Below are 15,338 nucleotides of genomic sequence, written 5' to 3'. Positions count from 1 at the left end.
AAAAATACTTACCGAGCCTCCAGTGATGTCTTCTAATCTTGCTGTAGGTCCTGACGGCTTTCTGGCGTCTGTGCACAGCTCCCGGCAGCAGGGATGCTCAAATACGAATTCGTGTGAAACCCGTATAGTTGCTATCTGGATTTCACCCTGTTAATTACAATCACCTGTGCGGGCTGGGCAAGGGGGGGGGGGTCAATCTTACCTATCTGACGTCTTCTTTGGTCCGTCCCTCGGCACCTCCCATGATGCGGTCCACATCCTTTCAACCCGAAAGGAGGAAGTGTTTGTAGTCACGTGACCGCCGCTTGATCCGCATTGTGGGAGGTGCCGAGGGACGGACCGAAGAAGACGTCAGATAGGTAAGATTGCCCCCCGCCCAGCCCGCACAGGTGACACCCTGGGAGCTGTGCAGGAACAACACCAGAAAGACGACAAGAGCTACACAAAGGTTAGAAAACGCCACTTGCAGCTCAGTAAGTATTTATTGTTGGGCGGGGGGGGCTTTGTGCTTTTTAGGCCAGTCAAGCAACCGGCAAGCACATGTATCCTGCTTCAGGCGATCCCCACCAGTGTCGGATACTAGGGACTTTTCTGTACTATGCAGACTGTTTGGTATGAGTACAATTCATATCCTCAGACAGATTACCACTCATTACCAGAATTGATGACGTACGTTTTGAGGTGTGTGTTAGGTACAGGTCTTCAGGGTAGAGATGTCTCCATCGGGTAAAATCCATTTCATACATTCAGGCTCTGTATTGTGTGTTTGCCTTTTGCTTGCAGATTTATGGGTGTCGGTCTTGTGAGCGACCAGGACAACGAGCATTGGGAGAAGCAAAGGAGGAGGCTGGAGCCAGCATTCAACCAAAAGTGAGATCCATCTTCAAGATAGGCTAAACGCGTTGACCCATGGGCCAGGAGCGTAACATAAGACCCTGAAAGGGATGCAGCCGCAGGGGGGCCCAGAAGTAGCAGGGGGCCCCATGGGGAGAGAAGTTTATTTTTCCTGTCCTGAGAAACTGACAACTAAGGGCATGGAGAAAAAAAAGTTTTCTACTCCCTGCACAATTTTTCTAATGGCTGCATCTGCTCAGCCACTGCTAAGGAATCATACAAAGTTTTGCAGACAAAGATTTGTAGACAATCCCTATTCAGTGTGCAGCAGGGTGTTGTGTACAGCGCCCAGCCCCCAACCTCTCTACCCCTCCCCAAGTGCTGTGTACTGTAGTGATGATGGAGGAGTCTGCAGAGTCAGTTCTGCTCCATCATAGATGGACAGAATGAGTGTAATAAGCTGAGGATGGGAGCACACTCGTCTGTCGTTTTTTTGTATGCGTTTTTTGCACACCACGTGTATCTGTATGTGTGAAAACATGCACGTTTTATCACAGAAGCTAATGGAATTGATAGAGAAAATGTGAGCAGTGCTTGGGGAAAACACATTCAAGTGTGCACTAGCCAATGGATTAGCATTGGTTCTCAGTTTACCTGTGCAGAAAGCGAGGGGGAGGGGGGGTGAGGGGGCCCAGTTTTGCAGGAGGGCCCAGTGATTTCTAGTTACGCCCACTGCCATGGGCTCTGATGTGCTATGCTTTTCTGATGAGTTATTGTCCCGATTCCTTAAATGTTTCTTCTCAGTTGTCTCACAGGAGATGCTTTTAAAACTTATCAATAAAATTCCTTTTCAATTTGAAGCATGCAACAAAGGAAAAAAAAGACAAGACAAATAACATGTATATTGTGCTTTTCTCCTCGCGGACTCAAAACGCTTGAGCTGCAGCAGGGCCGGCGCTACCATTAAGGCAAAGAAGGCAGCTGCCCCAGGGCCCCAGAGCTTGTAGGGGCCCCCAGTGGCTACAAGAGGAAAAAAATTTTTCAAAATCGGCCTTATAGTTTTTGAGAAAATCGATTTTAAAGTTTCAAAGGAAAAAAAACACATATAAAAACCTGCCGACTTTAATGGTTAATAGCAAATCCACCTTAAATGCTAGAAACCCTAAATTTGCAGGGTATGTTAAGGAGATCATTAGGAATAAGAGGAAAAAACAATTTTTCAAAAAGACCTTATAGTTTTTGAGAAAATCGATTTTAAAGTTTCGAAGGAAAAAAAGTATACTTTTAAATGCGGTAAATGTCACTTTTAGTAGCAAACCTAACGGTAGTGTAATTTTACATGCATCAAACGAAAGCGCAATAAATTTCCTGATGGGGTTTCCAGGGGGTCTATACGCAGCCGCAGCGCTTTGGCCAGGGATCGCTATACAGCCGCAATATGGCTGTATGAAGATCCCTGGCATGTTTTCCTATTTTCCCAATTTTTTTTTTTTTATGTTTAGAGTGTGGGAATTTAAAAAAAAAATTGTGGGGTCCCCCCTCCTGAAACTTTTTAACCCCTTGTCCCCCATGCAGGCTGGAATAGCCAGAATGTGGAGCTCCGACCGATTGGGGCTTCACACCCTGACTATACCAGCTGCAAAAAAGGTCTCTTAATGCTCTTAATTTTTGTTCCGGGGTATATGTTGGGGGGGCCCCCAGGTTTATTTTGCCCTGGGGCCCCATTGTTGCTTAAACCGGCCCTGAGCTGCAGCCATTAGGGCGCTCTGAGTAGACAGTAGCAGTGCTAGGGAGTCCTGCTGATCCTCTGCCTCTAATACTTTTAGCCATAGACACTGAACAAGCATGCCACAGATCAGGTGTTTCTGCCAAAAATCTGACTGGATTAGCTGCATGCTTACCTATGGTGTGATCCAGACAATACTTCAGTCAAATACATCAGCAGGGCTACCAGGCAACTGGTATTGTTTAAAAGGAAATGGCAGCCTCCATATACTTCTTACTTTCCTTTAGGCTTCTTTCCCACCAGGACGTTGCGTTTTAGGGGACGTTATAGGTTGCATAACGTGCCCCTAACGCAACGCCTGGTGGTGCTGGACGAGGACGCTACCTAGAGCTGCGCTATGCAGCTCTTGGTGCACCTTTTTTGTGCAATGTGATGCGGAGACTACGTGATCTGCATCATGTGGTCCCGCCGGCCAATCGCTGCACAGAGCGGACGCTCCAGGAAGTAAACACTGCACGTCACTGAGTGCAGTGAATATTAATTAGCCATGTGGCTGGCCACGGAGGAGGAGGGGAGACCTCCTCCTCCAACATTACTGAACATGTGCAAACAGTCTAACGCGGCTTAGCCCAGTATAACGTACAGCATGCAGCACTTTTTTTAAACGTGCTGCGATACTATGTAACGCAACGTGGGGACTGTGAACAGCCCATTGATTTTTCATTGCTGTGCGGTGGGCTGCGTTACTGGCTGCTCTAACGTGCGCCTGTAACGTCCCACTGTGTAAGCAGCCTTAATACATAAAAACGGTAAGATTGCATACAAAAAAAAATATAACATTAGTGGGCACCTAAAGGTGGCTACACACCATACAATCTTTGACATTTCTTTTTAATTCAAGGATTGCAATCAATTTTTCTGATTGATTGTAACATTTAAAAAATATGATCAATGTACCCCACACACGTGCGTTCAATCCTTTCCCAGTTGATGATTGAAAACTGCTAAAAAATGGATTGGGACTATACATTAAGAAATTGACAATCTACCCTCAATCAGGAAAATCTACTAATCCCAATCATCTTATATTGAGAAAAAAAAAACTCAATTTCTCTTTACAAGCGATTGGTTTTATCGAATTACCGTAAAATCTGATCATTTTATTGTATGGTGTGTGGCCACCTCAAGGCTCATCAAATACCATATATCGGTTATGTTAACCTTCATTAACAAATGTCTTCAATATAACATACAGTACTGTACTAGTCACCCTTTACTGACACCAGGGCCGGAGCTACCATAGGAAAAAATGGGCAATTGCCCCAGGGCCCCAGAGCCTGTAGGGGCCCCCAAGGTGTCCCTCCCCCATCTTAACTGTTGCTCCCTAGGGACTCTGCAGAGTCTGTTAAGTTGGGAGGTGATTGGGGGAGGGTCAGCAGCCAGCTCTTGGGCCCAGGAGGAAAATTTGGCTGCAACAAAGGGCCTCGAATGACGCTTTTTGGTCGGTGGGTGTCTGCTGGGGCGCCCCCAGGCTAATTTTGCCCTAGGGCCCAATTGTGACGTGAACCGGCCCTGACTGACACCCCTATACGCTGGTCACATCTGCTCCTTTATTCCAGCTGTCTGATCGGTCTAGTAAGACCTTTCAATGAGAAAGCGGAAGAGCTGGTGGACAGACTGATGGAGAAGATGAATGAGAAGAGCCAGGTTGACATGCATGACATACTGAGAAGAGCCACACTGGACGGCATTGCCAAGGTGCTCATAATTTTACAGCACTAGTGTGTCCACTAACAGGTTCTCTTTATAACCCCAATATCATAAAATGACATTAAAGCAAAACTGAAAGCAAATATAAAAATACCAGTATCAAGTGATGTACTTTATTAAAGATTGATGAAATACATTTTAGGTACAATGAGTGAAAGGATGTGATTTTGTTTAGCTATCAGCACATGGAATGCATGCAGGGCTTGCTATCGCAGTCTGTGAGGGTGAGGGCTCTGCTATGAACCAGTCTACTCTACCACCGTGTGCTAGTCTAGCTTGGCTGCAGTAAAAGACAAATGGGGTGATGATTCATCCGTTATCTTCTGACTCGCCCTGCTCTAGCTGCAGTTGGAGCAGAGACACACTGGTCCTTATTCAATTCACGTTTCACGTTCAATTCACGTTTTCTCTTAAGGTGGCCGTACATCAGGCGACTTGGTGGCCAATCGACTATCCGATTCGATTATTATAATCAAATTGGATGAAAATCAGTGCCGCCAAGTACATGCCTGACCGACAATGCAATCAATTTCGTGACGAAAATCGGTTGCATTATCGATTGCACATGCTGCAAGATGTTGCATTAAACACAAAAAGAAAGAAAGTAGCTCAACAAGCACCACACTGGACCAAAGTGTAGAAATCAATCAAAAATCATCTTTATTATAACATCACAAGGATCATAAAAACATTTAAAAACAAGACCATGAGTCTGGGGTCCCCAAGAATAAATGAATGGTACACTAGCACTGATAGTAAATGGCAAAAATAGCACTGCAGTGCATAGTGCAAATATAAACAACTCTCATAAGTGCCCAACAACTATGACCAACATGTCAAATCAATAATACATCTATGTTCCAAATTGTATAAATATAATAGGTATATATGATAATGAACAATAAAGTGCAAGTATTATAAATACCAAGAATGGTATACAATGCAAAGTGACAGTGGCGTAGCTAAGGAGCTGTGGGCCCCGATGCAAGTTTTACAATGGGGCCCCCCAAGCACTCTAAACATAACAATTGATAAGACGCACCAAAACCTGCCAATGGCAACTACAGTGTCAGAGGTGCAAGACAGGGATGGGGAACAGTCTGTTAATGATGACTATTATTTAAAGTATCTATAGAAGTGATTATTATGAGCACAGGACCAATAGAGAGCTAATACTGTAGTTAAGGGAAGGCCCTTCGGGGCCCCTCTGGCCCAAGGGCCCCGATGCGGTCGCTACCTCTGCAACCCCTATTGCTACGCCCCTGCAAAGTGACAAGGTGCAACAAGAAAAAATGATGAGTAAAATACTCTGTGCAAAAACAGCAGTGAAATGAATACCTTGTGCAGTATATAGAGCAAAAAGGTGCAAATTGGCCAAGAGGAACAAGTAGGTAATATGGGATTCGAAGGATACTCACATAGGTGTGGCACAAGAGAGAGAAGAGGGGACCCCAGTTCCGTTCGCCTGGGGTCCCCTCCCCTCTTCTCTCTCTTGTGCCACACCTATGTGAGTATCCTTCGAATCCCATACTACCTACTTGTTCCTCTTGGCCAATTTGCACCTTTTTGCTCTATATACTGCACAAGGCATTCATTTCACTGCTGTTTTTGCACAGAGTATTTTACTCATCATTTTTTCTTGTTGCACCTTGTCACTTTGCATTGTATACCATTCTTGGTATTTATAATACTTGCACTTTATTGTTCATTATCATATATACCTATTATATTTATACAATTTGGAACATAGATGTATTATTGATTTGACATGTTGGTCATAGTTGTTGGGCACTTATGAGAGTTGTTTATATTTGCACTATGCACTGCAGTGCTATTTTTGCCATTTACTATCAGTGCTAGTGTACCATTCATTTATTCTTGGGGACCCCAGACTCATGGTCTTGTTTTTAAATGTTTTTATGATCCTTGTGATGTTATAATAAAGATGATTTTTGATTGATTTCTACACGTTGGTCCAGTGTGGTGCTTGTTGAGCTACTTTCTTTCTTTTTGTGTTTAATGTGACTATTTTAGCTCATAGCACGCCTAGACCCTATGTACCATTACTACTATTATTACTTTTCTAGTGGTGCTTGTTTCCGTTTTTTTGATGTATTAATTGCTGCAAGATGTTGGGCCAACTTGCTCGATCGGGTGTGTGGCTGGAACGGCGTGCAATTTTGCGACGATCAACAAACGTGGCGAAACCCCCGGCGCTTCCCCCTAATGATAAATGGTGCACTGGGGGGCTATACATTACCCATCCGCGGGCTCCGCTTGTTGACGGATCTAGACCAAGTTGCCCCAAGTTGCGCCTGGGGCAAGGTCAGGTTTTGGCGCCTAAACTGCCACTTTCCATCCAAATTTTGCCGCCTTTTTAAGAATTCAACAAACTGCGCCTGGGGCAAGAGACCCGCTTGCCCCCCCCCCCCCGATCTGTCCCTGCTGCCGGCTCTGGGCACATTCCGCTGTCCATACACGTGCGCCCCACGTGGTTTCCTAGTAAGGGTGTGTGACGTCATACACTCCCGCCCTTACTAGGAAACCACGTGGAGCGCCGGGGCAGTGAGGCGGACTGATGCTGCGTCACAAGGCCGATTCCGGATGGATTTCAGCATGAAGTTGATCGGGAATTGGCCTGTGTTGTATGGCCAGCTGACAGATCTCTCTCTTATCAAATTGGATTAGATAGAGATTTGTCTCTTGGTCAAATCTGCCCATCATCGCTAGATGTAAGGCCTTAAGGTTTTCTCCTAGGTGATCTTTTTACACCTTCTCAATAAAGTGCCTTTCAAGCCACCAGCAAGAAAATACAGTACATTTTTTTTTTATTGCGTTTACTTTTTCAATTGCAGAATGCTGAAAACAATGTTTTCATCAAAAGTAAAAGGACTTATACTTGCCTGGAGCTTCCCCCAGCTCCCCGTAGTCTGACTGCTCCCTCGCCGTCCTCCTGGTCCCCTCCGTTGTGCCACTGTCAGCCCCTGTGAAATCCCCGAATGAGACAGACGAGTCCCGGCTACATGCACCCCCCAATACCGTTCTGCACATGTGCAGTTGGTGTAGACTGTAACTGCGCTTGCAAATAACACTGCCGGTTATGGGAGCCTGATCAGGGCTGCGGGCAGCCGAGACTGCACATGCCCAGTGGCTCGCAACCCGGCTGGATCCCGGACTCCACAGTGGCAGAACAGAGGGGACCACACCGACACGTAGGGAGCTAGCAGACAGTAGGGGGCTGGAGGAAGCCCCAGGTAAGTATAAAACCTTGTGCGATCTTTGTCTCCGCTTTACATTAAACAGAAAATCAAACATTATCTCCTATGAGAAAACTTCAGAAAATAAGTGAATTGAATAAGGGCCTGTGTGTTTTTTTTCTGCTTATCAACCAATATACAGTATGTGATATTCTGCTTAGAGAAGTTAAAGGACACCCAAGGTGACATGTGACATGATGAGATCGACATGGGTATGTACAGTGCTTAGCACACAAATAACTATGCTGTGTTCCTTTTTTTCTTTCTCTGTCTTAAAGAGTTAAATATCAGGTATGTAAGCGGCTGACTCAGTCCTGACTCAGACAGGAAGTGACTACAGTGACTACCTCACTGATAAGAAATTCCAACTATAAAACACTTTCCTAGCAGAAAATAGCTTCTGGCAGCAAGAAAGAGATAAAAAGGGGAATTTCTTATCAGTGAAGGTCACACTGTAGTCACTTCCTGTCTGAGTCAAGAGGACTGAGTCAGCCACTTACATACCTTAAATTTAACTCTTTCAGGCAGAGAAAGAAAAAAAGGAACACAGCATAGTTATTTATGTGCTAGGTACTGTACATACACATGTCTATCTCATCATGTCACATGTCACTTCGGGTATCCTTTAGAGTGTTTCTCCAGTCTTGCAAACCCTGTATCAATGCTGTACCTTTCATTCTAACTTGCGGCCATATATTTCAGCAGCACGGTGGCGTAGTGGTTTGCTCTCTCGCCTTGCAAGTGCTGGGATCCTGGTTCATATCCTAGCTAGGGCACTGTCTGCATGGAGTTTGTATGTTGTGTCTGTGTGGGTTTCCTTCAGGTACTCTGATTTCCTCCCACGTCCCAAAAACATGCAGATAATTGTCTTCCTCCTAAAATTGGCCCTAGACTACTACACGATACATTCATAGACATATGACTATGGTAGGGATTCGATTGTGAGCTCCTCTGAGGGACAGTTAAGTGACAAGCCAATATACTCTGTACAGCGCTGTGGAAGATGTCAGTGCTATATAAATACTAAATAATAATGTATTAGTTGCTAATTTGCATTAGTATGTGCCCATTGCTAAAAGGTGAGACATTGATGAAATGTTCATAAAGCCCTTAAAATGAGTTTTGTTTTAGGTAAGGATTTGTGCCATAGAAGTATGGCATTTTAAACACTCTTTTGTATGTTCCAGGCAGCTTTTGGGCTAGAACTGGAAAGCCTGCAGGATGAGCACAGCACATTACTACAAGCCGTTTCCTTGGCTATGAAGGGTCTGTCGGAATCGATGAATCCATTGGCACAGGTCTGTGGGGTATTAAAGGAGGACTCCGTCTGAAGGATAATCTGTCTATAAATGAGCGTGTTGGTAACATTTCTAAACAGGAATCCGTTGAGCTCTGTTTATCCCCTCTTGTTCTCAAACTATATCAGTGACCCCAAAAGTGCTATTAGATCTCAAGGGGTTCTGAAATGCATTCATGCAAAAAAGGACCTTGAAGTGTCAGCTCTTTAGACAGGCTTGTGTGCCAAGGAGTTTCGGTGACTACCGAAATAGCTGCATTACTGTAAGGCAACTAAAACTCTGGGGGCCATTTACAACGTACTTTTTCTCTGTGAATTGCATAGGGGCCCCGTGTGTGTGATGTCACACATGCGCCACACTGGCGGAAGACAGATGGGCACTGCAACCAGGGCCGGATTTGTACATTTTGCCGCCCAAGGCCCACTGTCAACCCCACCCTGCCCACTCTGTCTCCCCTGGTCTTGGGCACCGTTATTGTGCTTCCCTGTCCTGTGCTTCCCCTATCCTGTGCTGTGCTCGACTGCTCTGCTCTGTGGAAGCTGAGTGGCCATGAACCGGGTCTGTGACGGCTGTGGTTTCAATGTTTGTTAGTTTAACTTCCTGAGTGTGTCAGCCCACTACCCTCCCTTTTGTTCCTGGTGCCCTAGGTCATGGCCCTTGTGGCCTTGCCTCAAATCCAGCCATGACCACGACACAGGAGAAGTAGTGTATAAATGCAACATACATGCACATTTATACACTGCGGGAACAGCGGCGAGGCAGTAGATGTGGCGGACTCAGGTGATTCCCAAGAGATTTCAGCATGAAATTGATCCCGAAACGGCTTACGGTGTATGGGCAGGTAATAGATCTCTCTCCAATCAGAATCGATCAGAGAGAGGTCTGTCTCTTGGTTGATCTGCTCATACATCGTCTGATGTATGGGCACCTTAACAGATTGACCAGCAAGCTTAAGTCCTAACCCATAGAGCCACATAAATCCATGACATGCACTGAAGAGGATCAAACAATCTGAAACAGTCTGTATGCAAGTTGGATTATTGTGGCTCTGTAGTATTAACAAGCTGACACATCATTGCATTCCAGCGGTTCTGGAGGGATGATAAGCTTTCAGGGACAACAAAAGAGATGATTTGCATATTCAACAGTGATGCCTTGTGGGACACCTCAGAGCTCACTCCAACCTGAAGTTGTGTTAACTTTCTCATCCTGATTCAAAACTTCTTGCTTTCTAACTTCTGTTAGTCTGTATTTACAGTAGCTAGTAATAGGAATATCAGACTACTAGTGACATCTTGTGGTCAAAATGCAAGCTGCACTTTTGCTATCTCTAGACGTGTGCTGTTCTCAAATCTTCTTATGAAGAAATTTAGTTAATGCCACTCTTTAGTTAATGCCAAAATAAATAAGTACATGTACCATAACTGTACCTACTACGATAGTCATTCTCTTCTTATTTTATATCCAGGGTTTCTCTATGTATTATAGGGCCCCATGGCTAAATATTTATCAGTGCTACTGATTTTTGTTATTTTGCTGCCTGCAAGAGTTAATTTTTAGGCATGGAAGTGACAGCTTCTGTCTTGTCAGTAGCTTGTCGGGAATATAGTAAATCTCACTGATAAGCAAATTACAGTCATAGAAGTTTTCCTGGCAGAATACAACTTCTGAGGGCAGGAGAGAGATAGAAAGGGGTCAATAGTTCATGTATTTTAACTCTGGGACACTCAATAGTCTGTGATTCATCAGGGACAATAAAATATTCAATCTACTTTGTAAATGTTTAAATATAAAATAAAACTGTGCTTTACCTTAAAAAGGGTCATTTTTAGGAGTAGGAGGATAAATACAATTGCTTATCTCAATAGTTTATTTTCACCTCTGGTTCACTTTAACTCCTCCAAGATACTGCAGATGTATGATGTTAACTGATTGTTCTTTTGCTTTCTTTCTGATTGGAAGTACATGCCACAGAAGCGGCCTTTCATTACGGAGGTTAAGAAGAGTGCCAGGTTTCTGCGTGACTCAGCGAGAGAATGTATAGAGAGACGACAGAGGGTACAAGAGCGCCAGGAGAAGGTTCCAGAAGATGTCCTGACACATATGCTTCGTACAGCAGGTATTATTATTATTATTATTTATTATTTTTTATTTATAAAGCGCCAACATATTCTGTGGTGCTGTACAAAGTAGGAAAACAAACAAGGCATACATAAGGATACAAACAATGCTATACATCAAATATGGACACTGGTACAAAATACACAACTGTTGATTACACTAACAAATTTAACATGATGAATAAAATGATAACTGAGTCCAAGCTATTAAATGAATAACATTCCAAGACACAAACGAGTGAGAGCCCTGCCCTTGCGAGCTTACAATCTAAAGGAATGGGGTAGAAACGAGAGGTGGGGAGGTATACAGTATATATACAGGCAGTGCATGATTAGGTAATTTAGTAAAGAATAAAACTAGACACAAGGTTGAAGGGTGTATGGCCTAAAATAGAGCATATGCATGTCGGAAAAGGTGAGTTTTGAGGGAGCGTTTAACCACTTCGCCTTATCTGGACGGATATATCCATCCAGATAGGCACTGCTGCTGCAGCCATGTGGTGCGCGCGATTGGGCGCCCGCCCACGCGTGCTCCCGCTGCCCCCCCCCCGATCAGCGAATGGGAATATAATTCCCATTCACCGATCTAAGTCCCCGGCAGAAATAGCGACGCTTTCTCATCAGAGAGCGCGGTATTTCTACCCGTACAGAGTCTCCCCAGCCTCTTTATACTTCCTGGATGTGCGATCGTTCGCATCCAGGAATTTTTTGAATGTGGCCATCTTGTGGCCAAATAGTAAACTGCACCACATACATCCATTAAATAAAAAAATACATTATATTGCATCTAAAATTAGCTATTTACCTCACAAACTAAAATTACCCAAATACATTTTTTTATAAAAAAAAAAAAAAATTACAATTAAAAAAAAAAAAAAATACATAAATCGTTACCTAAGGGTCTGAACTTTTTAAATATACATGTCAAGAGAGTATCTTATTAAACTTTTTTAAATTATAAGCTTGTAAATAGTGATGGACGCAAATTGAAAAAATGCACCTTTATTTCTAAATAAAATATCGGTGCCATAAATTGTGATAGGGACGTAATTTAAACGGTGTAATAAGCGGGACAAATGGGCACATAAAATACATGGGTTTTAATTACTGTAGCATGTATTAATTTTAAACTATAATGGCCAAAAACTGAGAAATAATGAATTTTTTCCATTTCTATCTTAATTTTACTGTTAAGATGGATTTAAAAAAAATAATTCTTAGCAAAATGTACTACCCAAAGTAAGCCTAATTAGTGGCGGAAAAAACGAGATATAGATCAATTAATTTTGATAAGTAGCGATAAAGTTATTAGCGAATGAACGGGAGGTGAACATTGCTCGGATGCATAAGATTTTCGAAGCTGTAGGCTGAAGTGGTTAAAGACTGAAAAGGTGGGAGAATGGCGGATGTGCTGTGGAAGGGCATTCCAGAGGAGGGGTGAGGCACGTGAAAAGTCTTGTACACGTGAATGTGAGGAGGTGATTGTAGAAGAGGATAATAGGAAGATATATATATGATAGGAAGATACATAGAGGTCCTTATAATCTGTACACTGACATACCCTGCAGAGTATTCCTTACTCATCAAAGTAGCTCTCATTCTATTATCTTTACCATAAACATTACCGCATACAGTAATGCAGACAACAGCTTAGCAAATGTCAATTCTCTAAGGTTACATTTCCACTGTAGTGTAAAATTTTTGCATCAAAAAAAATCGTACGCTATTTTTCTGAATGGCAAAAAATGTGCATGTAAATTTGTACGTGTTTTATGCACATTTTTCAAATGTCAATTTTTTTTATGCGCATTAGTCAAATTTGACATAATCTGCCAAGTAACGGTTTACTCATGAGTGCTGACAACTTCCTGTAACTATACATTTAATGCAAATTTTTACGCAAATAACGTGAAAATTTGCGTTGCTATCTGATGCCATTGCAAAGCATTTTATGCGAATTGCGGATGATACTCGTAAAATATCACAATAAATGAAGCAGGACCTCAGGTCCTCAGGTTTTGGGGTTTTTTTTGCATATGAATCCTTATGGAAATTCGCATTAAGTGGAAACGGACCCTTCACTACTATTTGTTGCTAAACTAATGCAAATATTCCATGCAAAAAATCCAATACAAAACACACAAGTGGAAACCTAGCCTAAGGCTGTTACCGCATGGCAAGCTGAAATCAAGGCGGGAAAAAAGGGTGGCGGACGTTTGGGCGCCACCATAGGCTGTAATGTGAATTACGGCTATAACAGTGCTCAGAGGGTAATTTATTTGGGTGCTGGAAAAAATGGAGCCAAAATTACAAAGAAACAGTGCAGTTCAGCCAGCAGCAATAGCTGGCAGCCGAATTGCATCTTATGACCATGGCGGCCTGGAGGGGGAATAGTAAGTAACGCCGCAAGGACTTTTGCAATAGCAGGGTGAGCCATAGTGTTGGGCGAACACCTAGATGTTCGGGTTCGAGAACGTTCGCCGAACATCGCCGCGATGTTCGGGTGTTCGCGCCGAACTCCGAACATAATGGAAGTCAATGGGGACCCGAACTTTCGTGCTTTGTAAAGCTTCCTTACATGCTACATACCCCAAATTAGCAGGGTATGTGCACCTTGGGAGTGGGTACAAGAGGGAAAAAAATATTTGAAAAAGAGCTTATAGTTTTTGAGAAAATTGATTGTAAAGTTTCAAAGGAAAAACTGTCTTTTAAATGCTGAAAATGTCATGTTTCTTTGCACAGGTAACATGCTTTTTACCGCCATGCAGTCATAAATGTAATAAAGAGAAGAGGTTCCATAAACAGGGACCGGTAACGCTAACCCAGCAGCAGCAGCAGCACACGTGATGGAACAGGAGGAGGCGCAGGAGGAGAAGGCCACGCTTTTTGAGACACAACAACCCAGGCCTTGCATGAGGACAAGAAGCGTGCGGATAGCATGCTTTTTACCGCCATGCAGTCATAAATGTAATAAAGAGAAGAGGTTCCATAAACAGGGACCGGTAACGCTAACCCAGCAGCAGCAACAGCACACGTGATGGAACAGGAGGAGGCGCAGGAGGAGAAGGCCACGCTTTTTGAGACACAACAACCCAGGCCTTGCATGAGGACGAGAAGCGTGCGGATAGCATGCTTTTTACCGCCATGCAGTCATAAATGTAATAAAGAGAAGAGGTTCCATAAACAGGGACCGGTAACGCTAACCCAGCAGCAGCAGCAGCAGCAGCACACGTGATGGAACAGGAGGAGGCGCAGGAGGAGAAGGCCACGCTTTCAGACACAACAACCCAGGCCTTGCATGAGGACAAGAAGCGTGCGGATAGCATGCTTTTTACCGCCATGCAGTCATAAATGTAATAAAGAGAAGAGGTTCCATAAACAGGGACCGGTAACGCTAACCCAGCAGCAGCAGCAGCAGCACACGTGATGGAACAGGAGGAGGCGCAGGAGGAGAAGGCCACGCTTTCAGACACAACAACCCAGGCCTTGCATGAGGACAAGAAGCGTGCGGATAGCATGCTTTTTACCGCCATGCAGTCATAAATGTAATAAAGAGAAGAGGTTCCATAAACAGGGACCGGTAACGCTAACCCAGCAGCAGCAGCAGCACACGTGATGGAACAGGAGGAGGCGCAGGAGGAGAAGGCCACGCTTTGAGACACAACAACTCAGGCCTTGCATGAGGACAAGAAGCGTGCGGATAGCATGCTTTTTACCGCCATGCAGTCATAAATGTAATAAAGAGAAGAGGTTCCATAAACAGGGACCGGTAACGCTAACCCAGCAGCAGCAGCACACGTGATGGAAAAGGAGGAGGCGCAGGAGGAGAAGGCCACGCTTTGAGACACAACAACCCAGGCCTTGCATGAGGACAAGAAGCGTGCGGATAGCATGCTTTTTACCGCCATGCAGTCATAAATGTAATAAAGAGAAGAGGTTCCATAAACAGGGACCGGTAACGCTAACCCAGCAGCAGCAACAGCACACGTGATGGAACAGGAGGAGGCGCAGGAGGAGAAGGCCACGCTTTCAGACACAACAACCCAGGCCTTGCATGAGGACAAGAAGCGTGCGGATAGCATGCTTTTTACCGCCATGCAGTCATAAATGTAATAAAGAGAAGAGGTTCCATAAACAGGGACCGGTAACGCTAACCCAGCAGCAGCAGCAGCACACGTGATGGAACAGGAGGAGGCGCAGGAGGAGAAGGCCACGCTTTGAGACACAACAACCCAGGCCTTGCATGAGGACAAGAAGCGTGCGGATAGCATGCTTTTTACCGCCATGCAGTCATAAATGTAATAAAGAGAAGAGGTTCCATAAACAGGGACCG

General features: G+C 44.2%; 1 protein-coding gene across 2 annotated transcripts in view; it reads left to right on the top strand.

Moving 5' to 3' along the window:
- LOC137533156 (cholesterol 24-hydroxylase-like) overlaps nt 1-15,338 on the top strand; it is an 85,634-nt gene that overhangs the window by 24,962 nt on the left and 45,334 nt on the right. For both annotated transcript variants that reach the window (XM_068254371.1, XM_068254370.1), the window contains exons 5-8: nt 784-870; nt 4,180-4,318; nt 8,775-8,885; nt 10,848-11,004. In XM_068254371.1, coding sequence (XP_068110472.1) covers nt 784-870; nt 4,180-4,318; nt 8,775-8,885; nt 10,848-11,004 — 494 coding nt within the window. The remainder of the gene's footprint in view (nt 1-783; nt 871-4,179; nt 4,319-8,774; nt 8,886-10,847; nt 11,005-15,338) is intronic.

This window comes from Hyperolius riggenbachi, chromosome 9, assembly GCF_040937935.1.
Source record: "Hyperolius riggenbachi isolate aHypRig1 chromosome 9, aHypRig1.pri, whole genome shotgun sequence".
Taxonomy (NCBI): Eukaryota; Metazoa; Chordata; class Amphibia; order Anura; family Hyperoliidae; genus Hyperolius; species Hyperolius riggenbachi.
Note: the sequence above shows the minus strand (reverse complement) of the source record. Positions and strands in the feature narration are given on the sequence as shown.